The sequence below is a fragment of the Typha angustifolia genome, chromosome 15 (genome assembly GCF_048772165.1).
Source record: "Typha angustifolia cultivar Huaian chromosome 15, ASM4877216v1, whole genome shotgun sequence".
NCBI lineage: Eukaryota > Viridiplantae > Streptophyta > Magnoliopsida > Poales > Typhaceae > Typha > Typha angustifolia.
The window spans coordinates 2,540,716-2,555,454 of record NC_133253.1 but is presented as its reverse complement, the minus strand read 5'-3'; the positions used below and the strand labels follow the sequence as shown (position 1 = coordinate 2,555,454).

The following is a 14,739-nucleotide window of genomic DNA, read 5'->3' as shown; positions in this document are numbered from 1 at the left end:
CCCCCAAGAAAGATGAAGCTCACACTCCCCTGTCCAAGCCGGCTTCCCCCTCGGCCTTCTCTCCACCGACGAGATGGTGGTCTACTCCAATGTTGCCACCCTCCCCCTCCTGCGTGGCTCCTCTTCCCCTCAAGGCTCGCAAGTGTTACCGCGGTGGCGGCGGAGCCGAAGGCCGAGGTGTACACGAAGGGAGTGCTCGCCTACATGGCCATGGACAACTTAAAATGCGAAGGAGAAATTGTGAAATATAATTCTCCCAAAGATAAATAAAAAGGTCATCGGGTTACTATAAGGGTTGGGAAGTCGAAGTGTGAAGCTGCTGCTAATAATGCGAGTGCTAAAGGCGCATAGGAAGTCGTGCTCGCTGAAGAAGACAAGCTTGTTTTGCTGGTAAGATTATGTCTACTGCTTGTAGAGCAAGGATGTCTAATTAACAAATTACGCTCTTGAGCTCCATAGGAAATCGTGCTCGGGTTTTAATTAATGAGTAATTAAGGGCTTTCTCGTTCTCTCAACTGCTATGCAGTCTGGCACAAACAGGAGCTCTTCAATGACTCCCAAGGACAAATAGAGCTTTTCTTTTATATATATGCCAAGAGATGATTGCGCTATTAGATTACAGTCAGTGCTTGTAAGTGATTAGATCTGACCACTTTTGCTGGTTGGTCATTGTGGTCAAGTCTAAGCACTATGCGGATAATTTTCAATCTTTCTACTTTTGGAGATCTTTTAGGTCGTATCTTATAGCTCATGTCAAAAACGTTTCGCTCTATTCCTTCCTTTTGTTCCTTCATGTGTATCATACTGTTATATTATTTTAAATATTAATATTATTTTATTATTATTTATGAGTCTAAGCTTTTTAGATACTGAGACACGCCCCACCAAGCTTTAGCTGCATAGTGTAAACTTTAAGTCATATGTGTAGCTGAATAATTGCTTCAAACCAAATGCCATTGAGACCTACTCCAAACTTTCACGTTGTCAAGTTGTTCATCCTCCAAGCTAATCGTACTGCTGAGTCATTAATCGAATTAAGCCAAGATACTAAATTACTAAATAATTTTTTCATAATATTATTTGGAGTTTGAGTTTGAGTTCACTGATCATATAACTTAATTTAAATATTAATAAATTGCTCGAGTGTACATGCTTTCCTAGATATAGATACAGTAGACCTATTAAAGTCCGTACCAAAGAACCCAAAGCACTGCACTTGTACATTTGAACGGTGAATTGTTATTAAGATCAGCTGCCATCCATAAACCACCGTTTGGGATGAATATATAAAATATAAAATCGGACGCCAAAGTCAGAGTATTTGAACGGATGCGTACTCGGTAGTACGGAAACCTCGCATGTGGTCGAAGTCCGTCGGCGTGGTAGATGGGTTAAGAGGAACTTTCCGGAATGAAAAGATAATTAAAAGGCGTTACGCGGAAGCATGTGGATCAGACGTTCCTTCTAGACCACAACTCGCGTTGATTTACAAAATGGCCCTCGGTTTCTCTTTCTAGTCTACGACTCCTTTCTTCGCGATGGTTTTTTTTTTTTAATTTTTAATTTTTACCTTTGGTTTAGTATTTTTTAAGACCACCGACATCATGATTGAATTAGCTTTGCGTAGAAAATTGTTAGGCTTAACAGCAAGCCAAAATGCGATGACGGTAGGTAATGATGTAATTGTAGACTAAGAAAGGGGGCATTTGCTGGTCGGCGTAGCAGTTTACTTTATTGTGAGCATAAGTTCTCCCTTTCCGCTCGTTAATTTGTGCTTATCCTGGAAGGCTGGAAGTGAACAAGCATCCGAGATTCCTAAAAGGGTATGTCAAGTTCGATCATTTTCCAATAATTCTCCACTAAATTTGTCTATTTGGAGCGGTTTATGATGCCTGCGTTCTCCATGAGCTGTGTTTTCCTACATAACCTAGAGATCTCTAAATTTGGCATGAAATCGTCTTGTTCGGTGGAATAATGATGTGGGTCTCTTTGTTCCTGCTTGGTTCTTTATACATATATATAGTTTTTAAATTTTGCTTTAGATTCATGAGTTAAATAGTATGTTTTCATGGCGTTTCCATGCTGGTCTTTTCTTTATATAGGGAGGATTACTAGATCCTCCCTATCTTATACATTTTCTTGTTCTGGAGAACTCAATTTGCTTGTGTAAACTTAGTTCGAGGCCTTCAGAAGAATCGAAGGTTTTGGTAATAGCTAGGGCCTCAATTTCATTTGTTATGAGGATCCTTTAGAATTGGTCCTTAAAATAGGGTTGAGAATTAGATGTTGCTCAAGTTCTTTTTAGAATGAAACAATTAGTTCATTTGATTTAAGAGGGATGGTTCACAGTTCACAAGTCACTTGCATCTGTCTAAGCTGAAGTAGATTATTTTTACAACTTTTCTTAATCACAAATAGTTATATAATAGAACCTTTAATTCACTTAATCATTGGTAATTTTGAGTCGTTGGCCAGACATTTTTTTGAGATCAATGCAAGTTTTAAAATCAGAATGACAGCTACTGGAAAGGTGATACTGGGCCCCAGAAGAAGAAAACTAGAAAAGGCCTTTATAAGAAAGTCCAAATTCTAGAGGTCATATGAAGTAACAGCTACTTCTATTCAGCAGTTGGGAGAGATTTCTCAATGTATTATTTGTTTTATAATCCTTTCGTATCTATCTATATCTCTGGCTGAAAACCATTTTCCATACACATCTCATATTAGTCAAATGCTAATGGAACGCCACTTGTCCAATTGCTTCTCTTTCCAATGTTAGGTGGATCGTAGGTCTATTTATTGTACAAAACATGAATATTCATCTGCAAAGTTCTTGAGATCCTATATCAGAAAAGTTCTTGAATCTGCAACAAATGTTGAGCACAAGCCAGTGAAACTTTTTAAGAATAGATCTGCTATAGTAAGAGCTGTAAAGAGAGGTTAAGTTCTCTATGCAAAGTTGGTGATTGTGGTAAATATTAATGGACATGATTATTAGCTATCAAGTTGTGATATGTATAATGTATATGATTCAGCTGCAGTAACCTATATCAGCATTCAATCAGTTCTATCTTCATCTTTTCTTCTTTTCTTTTTTTTATTTCTTTCAGTTCTCAATACTGAACTTCAATATACGACTTGCCAAAGTATCCAAATCTAGTCAGATTCGAAAGATAGTATTACCTGATAGTTTGATGGATTATCCCTCTCTCTAGTTGTTTCTCAGAAGTTAATTACGTGTAGTAAGTGTTGAGAATTTGAAATTAGTCACAAGCTGTGCAGTATATTAAGTTTCAATTGCATCTGTTTTGGAAGATGGCATGCATGATCCAAGGGATATAAGGATCCCACATCTTGTTTAAATAAATGGTGGAGAATTCTATGCTGTAATCTGGATGTAGTAATATCCTAATTTTGGCAGAGAGTATGTTCATAAGTTAAACAGGGTTGGTCAACTGATGTTATTGGCCATCTTGAATTCAGCATTTGCTGCTTAATTGAGTAGTAGAGGGAACATTTATGTACTTCAGGTTATTTTTCTAAGGTATTTTTGTTATGACTTTTGACATTGTACTTATAATCAAATTGAGTTCATAAATTAACTTTGATAAGCAAGATACTTTCCTGTCCAATCTTGTGTGATGGCTATAACAAGGGTGAGTTTCTGAAATTTGTATGGTTTTATAATAAATTATTGAGTAAGTCTCAAGTTAGCTTATCACCTTCTTTAATAACCTTTTTTTCTTCAGCGGTCCCTAATCCCATACTGCCCAGAAACTTTAACCAATCATATCCTGGCCTGCCGTATTAGCGTTATCTATTTGAAATTTCAAGTCTCAAGTATCAATTCCTAGATTCAAAGCTAAAAATGAATATTAGTATAGGAAAGAGTATTCTTTATCCAACTTAAATGATTAGGAATATCTATAGTATTATTTCTTTGCTGATGTGAAATTGCAGTTTTTTTTTTCAAGTGGTTGATTGTAGAGGTGAAAATGTTTGGACAAATATCATATCTGCCCCGATTCCATATCCGAGTTTGTTGAAATAGATCTCAATTTGTCTATCCATCCTCATATCTTGATACGATATTGGTGGAAGAATCCTATCTGAATAATTTATATCAATTTAGTGTAAATTCTACGAAGATAGTGAAATAAAAATAGAATAAACCTTGTTTTGTCTTTCTCAGTGAATCTCTAATACATATATACATAAAGGGCACATGCCTTATTTTCTCTGATATATAACTTGTTATTGTAATTCTATTTATTTTAATCTTGAAAGAAACTAACAAATGGTTTTATGCTCCACCAAAATTGCCTGATGTGCAAGAGCCAGAGCTCATTTGGACTGTCTAAGAATGAAATTGAAATTGGTCTATCGAATTTGTAATATCTCTTCATGCTGAAAGGCAGTATGTTTTCCCTTTTCCATGTTCTATTGTTGCATGCATGAATAACAGAACTGATGAAGTTTAACTGATAAACAGATCAATTTTTTTTTGTAACAGTACACATTCGTATGACTTCTACCAAAAAAATTGACAATGCACTTAACCGCTTATTATTTGCTGCAACTCATTCTTCCTCTTGTTTTCTTTGGTGTGCTGATATGTTCTTTCTCCCAGATCTATGTTGGTGTTAACCTCAGAGAGATAAGGCATTGATCTTCCTTGATGAATTAAGATGGTACCTTGAGCAATAGGAGCTCTTCAGATATGAAATATATGCCATTTCCATTTAGCAACAAAGACCGAGACTAGGGGGTTTAACAAGACGACAACTTTCAGTGTTTTGGATGATACTGTCTGGTGGCAAGAACACCAAGTATTCAGTTAGTACAATCTGAGATTTTGACTTTCCAGCTTCTCCTATAAGGCATACAGTGATTAGCAATGCCTAAGCAGCGCAACTATTCGCATAAGACCCAGACATCTTTCTATAATCAAAATTCCATGTCAGTGAGAGAAGCAGAATCCCATTTTCCACTGCAAAATCGCCAATCCTTTGACTGTCCTTCCTCTGATGATGGATCCCAAAAAAGAGATATTCACTCTCAGACAGTTAATGGCCAGTTCTGCACACTGGATTCTTCCATCTCAAATGGTTTTTATTCAACAACACTCAAGTCTCCTCTTAATTTCTCTCCTGCAAGTGGAAGCCCATTATCACAGCAGGATGGTCAGTCAGACAACACCTATGGATCTCCTGTAAGTGCTTCATGTATTACTGAGGATCTAAATGATCTCAAACTTAAACTAAGGGAACTGGAGAGTGCAATGCTTGGGCCTGACTCTGACATAAATAGCTCAGATAGCTCCTTCACTGGCCACCTTTCTCTGGAGGCAAGTCAATGGAGGCAAACAATAGGGATTAATAGAGGAGACTTGAAACAAATTCTCATAGCGTGTGCTGGAGCTGTAGCTGAGAATGATATGTGTGCACTAGATTGGTTGATTCCTGAGTTAAAGCAGATGGTTTCAGTCTCTGGGGAACCGATCCAACGTTTGGGAGCATATATATTGGAAGGTCTTGTCGCTAGACTTGGTTCATCTGGCAGTTCAATCTACAAAGCTTTAAAATGTAAAGAACCTACGAGTTCTGACCTTCTCTCCTACATGAACATCCTTTACGAGGTGTGTCCCTACTTCAAGTTTGGCTACATGTCAGCAAATGGTGCAATCGCAGAGGCTGTTAAGGGGGATAACATGGTTCACATCATTGATTTCCAGATTGCACAGGGAAGTCAGTGGGTAACTCTAATTCAGGCTCTTGCAGCAAGGCCTGGTGGACCACCATGCATAAGAATTACTGGCATTGATGATTCTTTTTCTTCTTATGTCCGAGGAGGTGGACTACATCTAGTGGGACAGAGACTGTCTTGGCTTGCTGAGTCATGTAATGTGCCCTTTGAATTCCATGCTGTGGCCATGTCTAGCTGTGATGTAGAACGTGAACATCTCGGGGTTAGGCATGGAGAGGCCTTGGTTGTGAACTTTACTTTCCAGCTCCATCATATTCCTGACGAAAGTGTGAGCACTGTGAATCACCGAGATAGGCTTTTGAGGATGACCAAGAGCCTATCTCCAAAGGTGGTGACTCTCGTGGAACTAGAATCCAACACAAACACGGCTCCATTCTTCCCAAGGTTCTTGGAGACTCTTGATTACTACACTGCCATCTTTCAGTCAATAGATGTCATTCTCCCTAGGGAGGACAAGGAACGGATCAGCGTAGAGCAACATTGCTTGGCGAGAGACATTGTTAACATAATTGCTTGTGAGGGTCCTGAAAGGGTGGAACGACATGAACTTTTTGGAAAATGGAAGGCACGGTTTACAATGGCTGGATTTAGGCCATATCCTCTGAGTCCTACGGTCAATGCCACCATCAAGGCGCTGTTAGAAAGTTACTGTGAGAACTATAGGCTTGAAGAGAGGGATGGTGTACTTTATCTTGGTTGGATGAACAGACCTTTGGTCGTCTCTTGTGCATGGAAGTGAAGTGCTGATCTAACTAGTAACCTGGTATACCTATGAATTGCCCTTTAGGGTGTGTTAATCTGAAGATCTAGCTCTATTATTCGTTAAAAGTTAGGGACCAACTTCTTGATAATAATCATTCATAGTTTGTAACAACAAACTTGAAGATTGGATAAGTGCCTTGAAAGGCGCAAGTGTATGTCATCCTGGTTTCTTCTGCCTACATTCATCTTCGTTTGTCTTACTGTACATTATTTGCTTTATCTAAACTCTAAAGTATACACACTGTATGTATATACGTATTCGATAGACTGGATGTAGGGTATATTCATAACATTAGGACTTTTAAATTGCTTAACAAGAGGAAAATTTTTGCAGATAGTGCTGATTGGAGTTACTAGGATTATTTGTTCTTTATACAATCTTGACTTCTTCATCCACAGTAATCTTCTTTATAATCTCCCGGCTATAGGAAATAACAAAGTCGGATGGTTTTTTATTCAAAATTCTCAATCTGAGAGTACATTTGTGAACAGAAGTATTCCTGCATTAATTTAGATAGCGTATTAAGATACTTTCAAGAGCTAGACCTAGGCATTTAAAAGAAGAAAAAGGGCAGAGATAAAAGTGTAGCATTATCTAAAGGAATATCCTTCACTATTTAAGTGTGGTTTAAATCAGTACAGGAGAGAAAGGAGAAGAAAAAAGAAAGTCTTACCTTAGGGAGCAGTAAAATATAATAGGTGAGATGGAATCAAACCCTGGGCCTCAAGATGATTGATTCTAAAGAGAGAAAACTCTGCACGAAGCATCAAAGATAATTGTGTTGGTTTTATTATGAGCATATACTTGATAGATAGAGGAACAAATCGTAGAGCATCAAGAAAACTTTTCATATAAAGTTTGATTTGGATTTAGCAGATATACCTAAAAAGATCGCATTCATGCATCTCTGTTTTAGGCCCACTTGAAACATAACTACCTTCCAATGTCACCTTCACAATAAAATTACAATGATGATTTAATCAAAAGAAAGAAAGAAAGAAAGAAATGATGATAGCTTTGACTACATAACTTATTTGGATTTGGTATTACATACTAATACATGTATATACTTGTAACATGGATGTACTTGACTCGAAAACGTGCTTGCACACAAACTACCTTCCTGATCGGTTGCAGTCTTGCAGGGCACCAATTTAACCTATTGATGGAAGCACAGGGTTTTACATTGTAGAACTGTAAGTATGTGAACGTAGTGAGTTACAACATCAACAACAGGAGTTCCAGAGCGTTAAAAAAGAAATCCAAATCAGAACTATTTGCAGGACAGTGCAACTTATCTCCTCATAAGCATTGCAATACATAATTGAACAAGATTATACAAGTTACCAGGAATAATAATATTCACTGTCTTATTATGACCTGAAAATTGAGAAATATCTGAAGTTAAAATTGTACAATAACCAGCTGACAATCTTATGGACCCAAGATTAAATTCCCAGTGTTTGTATAATACAAGTGAGATGAGTAATTCATAGGTGTTGTTTTGAATGTAAAGCCCTCATTTTTGTCTTCTCTAGATCCATATATTTTGTTGCTTGAACTTCCGTATAGTGTTACAGGGGTTGCTTGAATAACTGCATTATCGGAACCAGAACTACCAGGTTGCTTTTGATGTTGATGAATTTGGTCTGCTCCTGAGGACTGCATCTCATCTGCAGTGCTGCCGTGATTTGGGCTGATACCGACACCGAGGTCAAGGCTGATTGTGTCGCTCTCATCTGGTTGACTGTATTGGTGGGAGATGGCCCTTGCGTCGCATGCCCTCAACATACCACTTAGAGCTGTTGGAATATGGTTGTCGATTGAATTCATATTATTTGGTACTGCTGGTGCAGACGTCTCATAGCCAGAAGTCCTTGCAGCAGGTACATCATGATTGTGCTTGCCCTCGTACGTGGTTATTACTGCTTTCGGATCGTGTGATGCCCTCTCAACATGTTTCCTGACAGGACATCCTATATATGTGCATTTGTAATAACTCCTGTAATTCAAAAAAAAAATACTTGGTTAGATATATGAGTATATTGTTAACTTCCGAGGGCCACTGCAGTTGTAGTTCATACAAGAACAAAGATCACCGCAGATTAGAGTAAATCTAGTGGAATTAGGATTTAATACAGGTCCTTCTCTCCTCCCTAGTATTCTCTTATCCCTCATCCTATAACAAGGGTGTTTAATATAATGGCAGTATTTACTAAGAAATTTGTTTGTTCACATGTACATAAAATTCCAAAGATTTTGATGGGAGTTATGCATCTGCTGAAGTTCGACCAAAATGTTGTTATAGCTTAGCCTTCAACACTGACAGTATAAACATTGTTGGTGTAACAATTAAAATGATTACAAGCATATCTCAGGATAAATCCAGATAAACAGGAGTCTGGATGCACAAGACCACTTCAAACCATGGGAGTCTCTAAGTTACATTTCAATGTACAGGAAATCAGTGCACTTGATTAACATTACTGATAATAGGATATACAAAAGGAAGCATATTGTATGCTGGAATATCATAGTTTACCTTGGATTAGGATTTCCTTTCACAACTTTCTGACCATATTTGCGCCAGCGGTACCCATCGTCCAAGATATCAACTTCACTGATAGTTTGAACAACCACACGTGGTTCACGGTTCGCTTTACCAATCGTACTAGAATCAATGCCAGTGACATCCAATTTCCTGCTTAAATGTCAGAAAAAAGAAAATATTAGAGCATTTTCTAAATTCCACACATTGAACTCCATTGTTATGAAACCACCTCCGCTTTGACTCTGGATCATGATCAAAAGCAGCAACCTCATCACCAGTGTTGGATCGCCCACCTCCTCTAACATCAACATCATCATCACTGGCTGATCCAGGAGATAGCTCACTCATACAAATTGGATTGACTTGATGAGAAACGTCATTCAGAGCATTTGATGACTTATCTGCAGATAAATAGCTAGTTGTATGATGCACCAAAAGGAGACTATTTTGCGTTGTCAGAAGAAATGCACAAGATATTTACTTACCTTCACCGCTTGCTAAGCCATCAGAGTTTTCCTCTCCTTGGCTGCAGAGAACTGCTCCAACCGCTAATCGGCGGTTAGGCTGCGGTTTAGGATGATCATGCCGTCCTCTATAGATAATCTCAGTTATTTGTCCATCATGAGAACGTTCTAGTTGCTTTTTAACTTGGCAATTAGGATGTGTGCATTTGTAATAGCTTCGAGGATTTTCACTTCCTTTAACATGTTTCTGCCCATATTTACGCCAGTTATATCCATCTTCTGCAAACTTTTCAACAACAGCGATGGAAGTAGATCCACTAGGATCAGATTGTAATGCCTGTGTGTTTTTCTCCGAATCATTTGATTGCTGTAATCCACAGAGAAGTTATTTCAGTCAGCATATTGACACTAAAGTTTTTCAACATGTTGACTTGATGCAATTGCTATAATTATCGAATTAGTCAATTCATGTGAAGTGAGAACCTTATTCTCAGCTATAACAAATTTGCTGGATGTCAATGTATGACTGTGGGCTTGACTTTGATTTAGTACAAAAGGTTCCTGGTGTTGTACATTATGGTCAGCAGAACCCTAGAGACAAAAGAAAAAAAAAAGAGTTTGAGGGAGAGAGTAACAAGTAACAACGAAGCCATACTCATTCTGGGCCAAAACAATAAATAGGCATAGAATGACCAACAGTCCTAGAAAACTCATATTCAGTCAGAGGATAACCTGGGTCACAAATCAATAAGACCAATAATACATAATCAAGCGGTGATGCACCACTGGACAACAGTATTATTTAAGAGATCAAAGCAACCTTCAAAAAGACTATAAGCTCTAGATGAATAAGATCCATCAACTAAACATATTTTCTGATTGGATCCTCAGATTTAGTAGAGTTCCAAAAAATTCTCATTTGCATTCCTACCAAACTTCTCTTCCTCCTAAAATAACACAGAACTGAGCCAAGAGAGTGGATCTAGTATAGAGGGAAGAAACCATGGAGCTAGAGAATGGAAAAGAATCAAGAGAAAGTACATATGTTGTGCAGCACCAATGGGCTCGAAAAGTTCTCTTCACATAGCCCAGCAGTTATGTTATGAACTTATTTTTTAACAGTGAATCGATTTTCACCTATTTAGTCAGCACCAGGTGAAAGAGAAGATATATATATATAATAGTGAATCCGTCGCAAAAGGAAAGAAAACTAGCCCAAGTTTATTAAGGTGAGCCAGTCTTCCAGCACAATTTTCTTAAGTAAGCAAAATTTAATTGTTTTATATGCTGGCAAACAACTAAATCAAATTTTGTCGCTAAAACTCTAAAGAAATGACATGCATTCAAATTTGTAATAATTTTGTGAGATTTACAAGATAGTTATGTACTTCACAAATGTAACAACTATAAACTATAAAGAAGGAAAGTAACTGAAGTTTGTGATGTGGGTACAGCTGACGGCAGAAATGATCCTACATGGGGCTTGAACTCGAAATCTCCAGAGCACTCATCATTATATCTACTGCTCAAAGAAGTCTCCCTTGATGAAGTTAATGTCTCTGAATGAACAGTTTTGTTCATGACATAAGACATTTTGAAGGTACCGGTGGTCGGTGAGGGCTCAGACTGCAAGAAGACAGCAAACATATAAATTCTTTTACTGCAGTGATTAGAAATCGGATGTTATATTCACTTCTAAGATGAAAGAAATGAAAGAATTTGCAATTCCACTTTAGCAGTCCATGATGACTCCATTTACTCTATATACATGCAGAACAAACTAACTAAAATAGTATCACATATAGTCACAAAGTTTACATTAGATATATCCTTAAGCTATTACAAAGAAGATTTAAAAGAAAATTGATATGCACTAGGTCCAACCATCAAATCAATTACAAAAGTGATGCCAAAATCCATCCTTCCAGAAGATATTTGACTGCAGAACCAACCAGACTAATTGTTGGTCACTTGGTCCATTAAAAAAGCTGTAGTTGTAAAAAATTTACGAATATGTAGGGAAGGCAAGTGGAGATATTATTTTCACAAAGAAGCAACGCAAACTTCCAAATACCAATGTAGAGAAATCCATTCCAATGCACAATCATCTGAAACAGAATTTTAGGTAATAAAAAGAACCAGGAATACAGAATTCGTGCACCTCCATGCCTCCGGTACCTTGCGTACAGCATTTCTTAATTTACACCGAACTCAAATATCAGTGCTAGACAAAGTAATTGAAATGATACCTAATAAGAGTATGATATATTGATGTATAAGCCAGCTGAAGCAAAAAAGTCCATTCAGTTAAAAGACCAAACCGAAACTGAAATATTTTCGAGCATTAGCTAACAAAACAACCACAAAAAAATAATACCATTTCATTAGTTTCCTTCATATTTGTGACCATCTCTTTCCAAATGGCTCCGGCTTCATGGAAGAGCCATTTATTGAGTTCAATAAGAGTATTCCAAAAGAAAATTCAAGTAACAATCTAGAGACCATCTACAGGAGGCTCACAACAAACTGATTTTATTGAGATAAATAAAGAGCCCCACAGGAGAAACACCCAGATGATCTTCTATTTTTCTCTCCATCTTCCAAATGGAAATAGTACAGAACAATTCTGCAAGTACATGATTTGAGGCTTATGACAAAATCAGAGCCCCTATCCAAATGAGCTCAGAGAGCATAAAAGTACAAGAGCATCCATAAAAGAATGGGTTCCCCGAAGCACATTACACCAGAAGAGGTAAATAAAGTAGAGACTAACTCAAGAGATAGATGCGCAATCCAAGTGACTGGTAAAGCAGGTGTTTTCTTATAATTTTGATGCCAAATATACCCGCATAAAGGTGTGGAAAACAGAATGACGTGAAGTGGGCATCGGAATCCCATTAACGGCCATAGCTGATGGAGTCCACCAACTTCTCTCTTTTTTTTTCTCCCCATATTATTTGCCTCTACATTACCTAAAAAGTTTGAACTCGAGACCGACACAATTTGGCATCATAGACAGATCATAAACATTCATAAATTGACGGGAGCACTGCTGCACACTAAAGCAAACAGCGAAGTTTTTAAGTTTTAAAGAGAGAATTGAGGAACAAAATTTTCAAAATTCAATTTTTTTTTTCTTTTGCTGCCACCTACAGAGCAACAAATTGGAGCCGATCCACTCACGAGTGAGAATCTACGTTAAGAAATGTCGAAATCGTGGTTAATTATTATTCTTTAGAGTGAGATTTTCGTGGCAATAATAAAATACTTAAAATTATTCTTTTCCACCCGCTTAAAAAAGAGCAAGAAAAAACAAACAGGTTCTCAAATAAAAAAGAAAAAAAAGAAGAAGAAGAAGAAGAAAGAAACTCGATCGCGACGTCTCAAAACTAGAAATTATTGGCTAAATGGAGCGTATTGAGCACAAAATAGAAGATGGAACAGATCTCGTACCTTGATGTTGCTGAGGAGGACGGGGGATTCGAGCAGTGCGGAGGGGCTAAACCCGGAGGGGATCGTGAGGCATGGCTCCCGCGAGATCGGGAGGCGAGCCGGCGACATCGTCTTGTACCTCGCCCCAGCGAGCGACGAAACCCTAGGATCCGCCTTCCCGCCACCATTCCCGGCGCCGAGACCCTCGAAACGGAGCTCCGACGATGGCGATCCTTCCTCAGACACACCGCCGGCTACCTCTCCGTCATGCTCCTTGGAATACGATTCCATTCTTAAAATCAGAGAGAGGGAAGAGGGGAGAGGGGAGAGGAAGCGAAGAGTGGAGCAGGAGGGTGACGGGTTCGGTTTCGGCAGATAGTGGGAGGGGTATTTTGGGAATTTTGGTTTGTCCGGGACTGAGGTGGTTAGCTCGGGCATGTGACGAAGTTGACTTGCAGACCGTTTCGTGATGGGAATGGTGGTTTCATTTGACGGTTTTGTCCCCCCGGTTTGTAGTTTCCTGTTTGTTAGTGCGGCGGGCTGCCTTTTCGTGTTCAGACGAACACGAAACAGGTTTCCCTGCAAATGACGATAATACCCTTATCAGATTTGGCCCTTGCATTATGGATTTATTTTGCAAAAGAACCCCAAAAAAAAAAAAAACTGAGATGGCACCTCTCATACTTGAAACTCCTGTCATAATAATACCTTGGAAGAGATGAGGCCCATGTGCCCTACTTGAAACACTTTGCTGTTACATTAAACATAACTTGATTATTCTAAGTATACCTAACGGCCTACACTTTTAAGTCAAGCAGTGATTTAACTATTAACGTACATTTTAACCGGAGGAGTCGTATATAGAATATCAAGCATACCTGAGCCTCGATAGAGTTGTTTCTTTTCTTTTCCAAATAGGATCTCAAGAAGGGCACTGAACATTGGTGGCTACTTGCCCACTAAATCCAAGATCTACCCTTAACTGATCTTTTTCTTGATAAAACCTGCATGCACAAAAAGAAAAAGAAAAATATATATATTGTAAGTTTGTAAGAACCTCAAGACCTCCGATACTATAGTAATTTTACTGTAGAAAAACGATGGCCTGCATATATCGATCGTTTGCCACATTAAAACAACAAGATCCAACACCTCGCCCACCTCGAACTCTTACGGCAACCCAAATTAAGAGGCCAAGAGCTTCAAGAAGGCCTGAAGTCAACTTGGATAATTCTGGCCGCCATCCGTGATCTTCTCCTTCCGCTCCGCTGCGAGCTTCTTCGCCTCCTCCCAAACTTTAGGCTTGATCTTAGGAGCCAGCTAGCTCCTGGGCGGCGCTCCAAGAGATGAATACAAGTTCTCCGGATCGCTTGCAGCTGATCGTCATCCTTCTTTCCCTTGGATCCTGCTTAATTTTGATTCGAGTTCGCTGAGGCGGGCCTCGATGGACCTCTCAATGGAGGAGAGGTTGTCGTCGAGGGAGGAGGAGAGGGATTCGAAGGCTTTCCTGAGCTCCTCCTTCTTCGTGGGGGATGCCTCCCTGTGGCGCCGCGATGTCCACCGTGTAGCCATCTCGATTGGGATAAAGGAAAGGTACGTGCATGAGGGAACCCGGCCTAGAAGAAGAAGACTACGTGGCCATAATCCAAACAAACTACGACGGAAAAGAATGACATACTATTATCTATTGCCGTATTACGTGGTTGTTGCAAGAGGTCAACGGACACGATAAGTCAAAAGTCGACTGGATACGGGGAATTTGC

At 38.8% G+C, this 14,739-nt stretch overlaps 2 protein-coding genes across 7 annotated transcripts; one reads left to right on the top strand and one right to left on the bottom strand.

Annotated features, from left to right (window-relative positions):
* Positions 1–1,664: 1,664 nt before the first annotated feature.
* LOC140777210 (scarecrow-like protein 21) lies at positions 1,665–6,713 on the top strand. 2 transcript variants are annotated; one of them, XM_073121166.1, is made up of 2 exons: positions 1,665–1,823; positions 4,631–6,713. In XM_073121166.1, the coding sequence occupies exon 2, from the start codon at positions 4,898–4,900 to the stop codon at positions 6,503–6,505; it is 1,608 nt and encodes a 535-aa protein (XP_072977267.1). In that variant the 5' UTR covers positions 1,665–1,823; positions 4,631–4,897; the 3' UTR covers positions 6,506–6,713. The 2 variants fall into 2 exon arrangements, with proteins under 2 accessions (XP_072977267.1, XP_072977268.1); XM_073121167.1 differs by lacking the exon at positions 1,665–1,823 and adding an exon at positions 1,863–1,979.
* A 1,082-nt stretch (positions 6,714–7,795) lies between these two features.
* LOC140777209 (WRKY transcription factor SUSIBA2) lies at positions 7,796–13,463 on the bottom strand. 5 transcript variants are annotated; one of them, XM_073121161.1, is made up of 7 exons: positions 12,998–13,463; positions 10,997–11,170; positions 10,028–10,135; positions 9,566–9,911; positions 9,310–9,481; positions 9,072–9,230; positions 7,796–8,531 (listed from the first exon to the last, which is right to left on the bottom strand). In XM_073121161.1, the coding sequence occupies exons 1-7, from the start codon at positions 13,412–13,414 to the stop codon at positions 7,964–7,966; spliced, it is 1,944 nt and encodes a 647-aa protein (XP_072977262.1). In that variant the 5' UTR covers positions 13,415–13,463; the 3' UTR covers positions 7,796–7,963. The 5 variants fall into 5 exon arrangements, with proteins under 5 accessions (XP_072977262.1, XP_072977261.1, XP_072977264.1 ...); XM_073121160.1 differs by having other exon boundaries at positions 10,976–11,170; positions 12,998–13,462; XM_073121163.1 differs by having other exon boundaries at positions 11,021–11,170; positions 12,998–13,462.
* Positions 13,464–14,739: the final 1,276 nt, after the last annotated feature.

What these genes read in the sequence shown, in the direction of transcription:
- LOC140777210 (XM_073121166.1), top strand. Translation starts at nt 4,898, where the DNA reads ATGCCTAAGCAGCGCAACTATTCGCATAAGACCCAGACATCTTTCTAT.
- LOC140777209 (XM_073121160.1), bottom strand. Translation starts at nt 13,414, where the DNA reads ATGCCCGAGCTAACCACCTCAGTCCCGGACAAACCAAAATTCCCAAAA. An exon ending in TGGCTTAGCAAGCGGTGAAG is followed by an intron (nt 9,482 to 9,565) that starts GTAAGTAAATAT and finishes ATTTATCTGCAG; the next exon opens with ATAAGTCATCAAATGCTCTG. An exon ending in GATCCAGAGTCAAAGCGGAG is followed by an intron (nt 9,231 to 9,309) that starts GTGGTTTCATAA and finishes ACATTTAAGCAG; the next exon opens with GAAATTGGATGTCACTGGCA.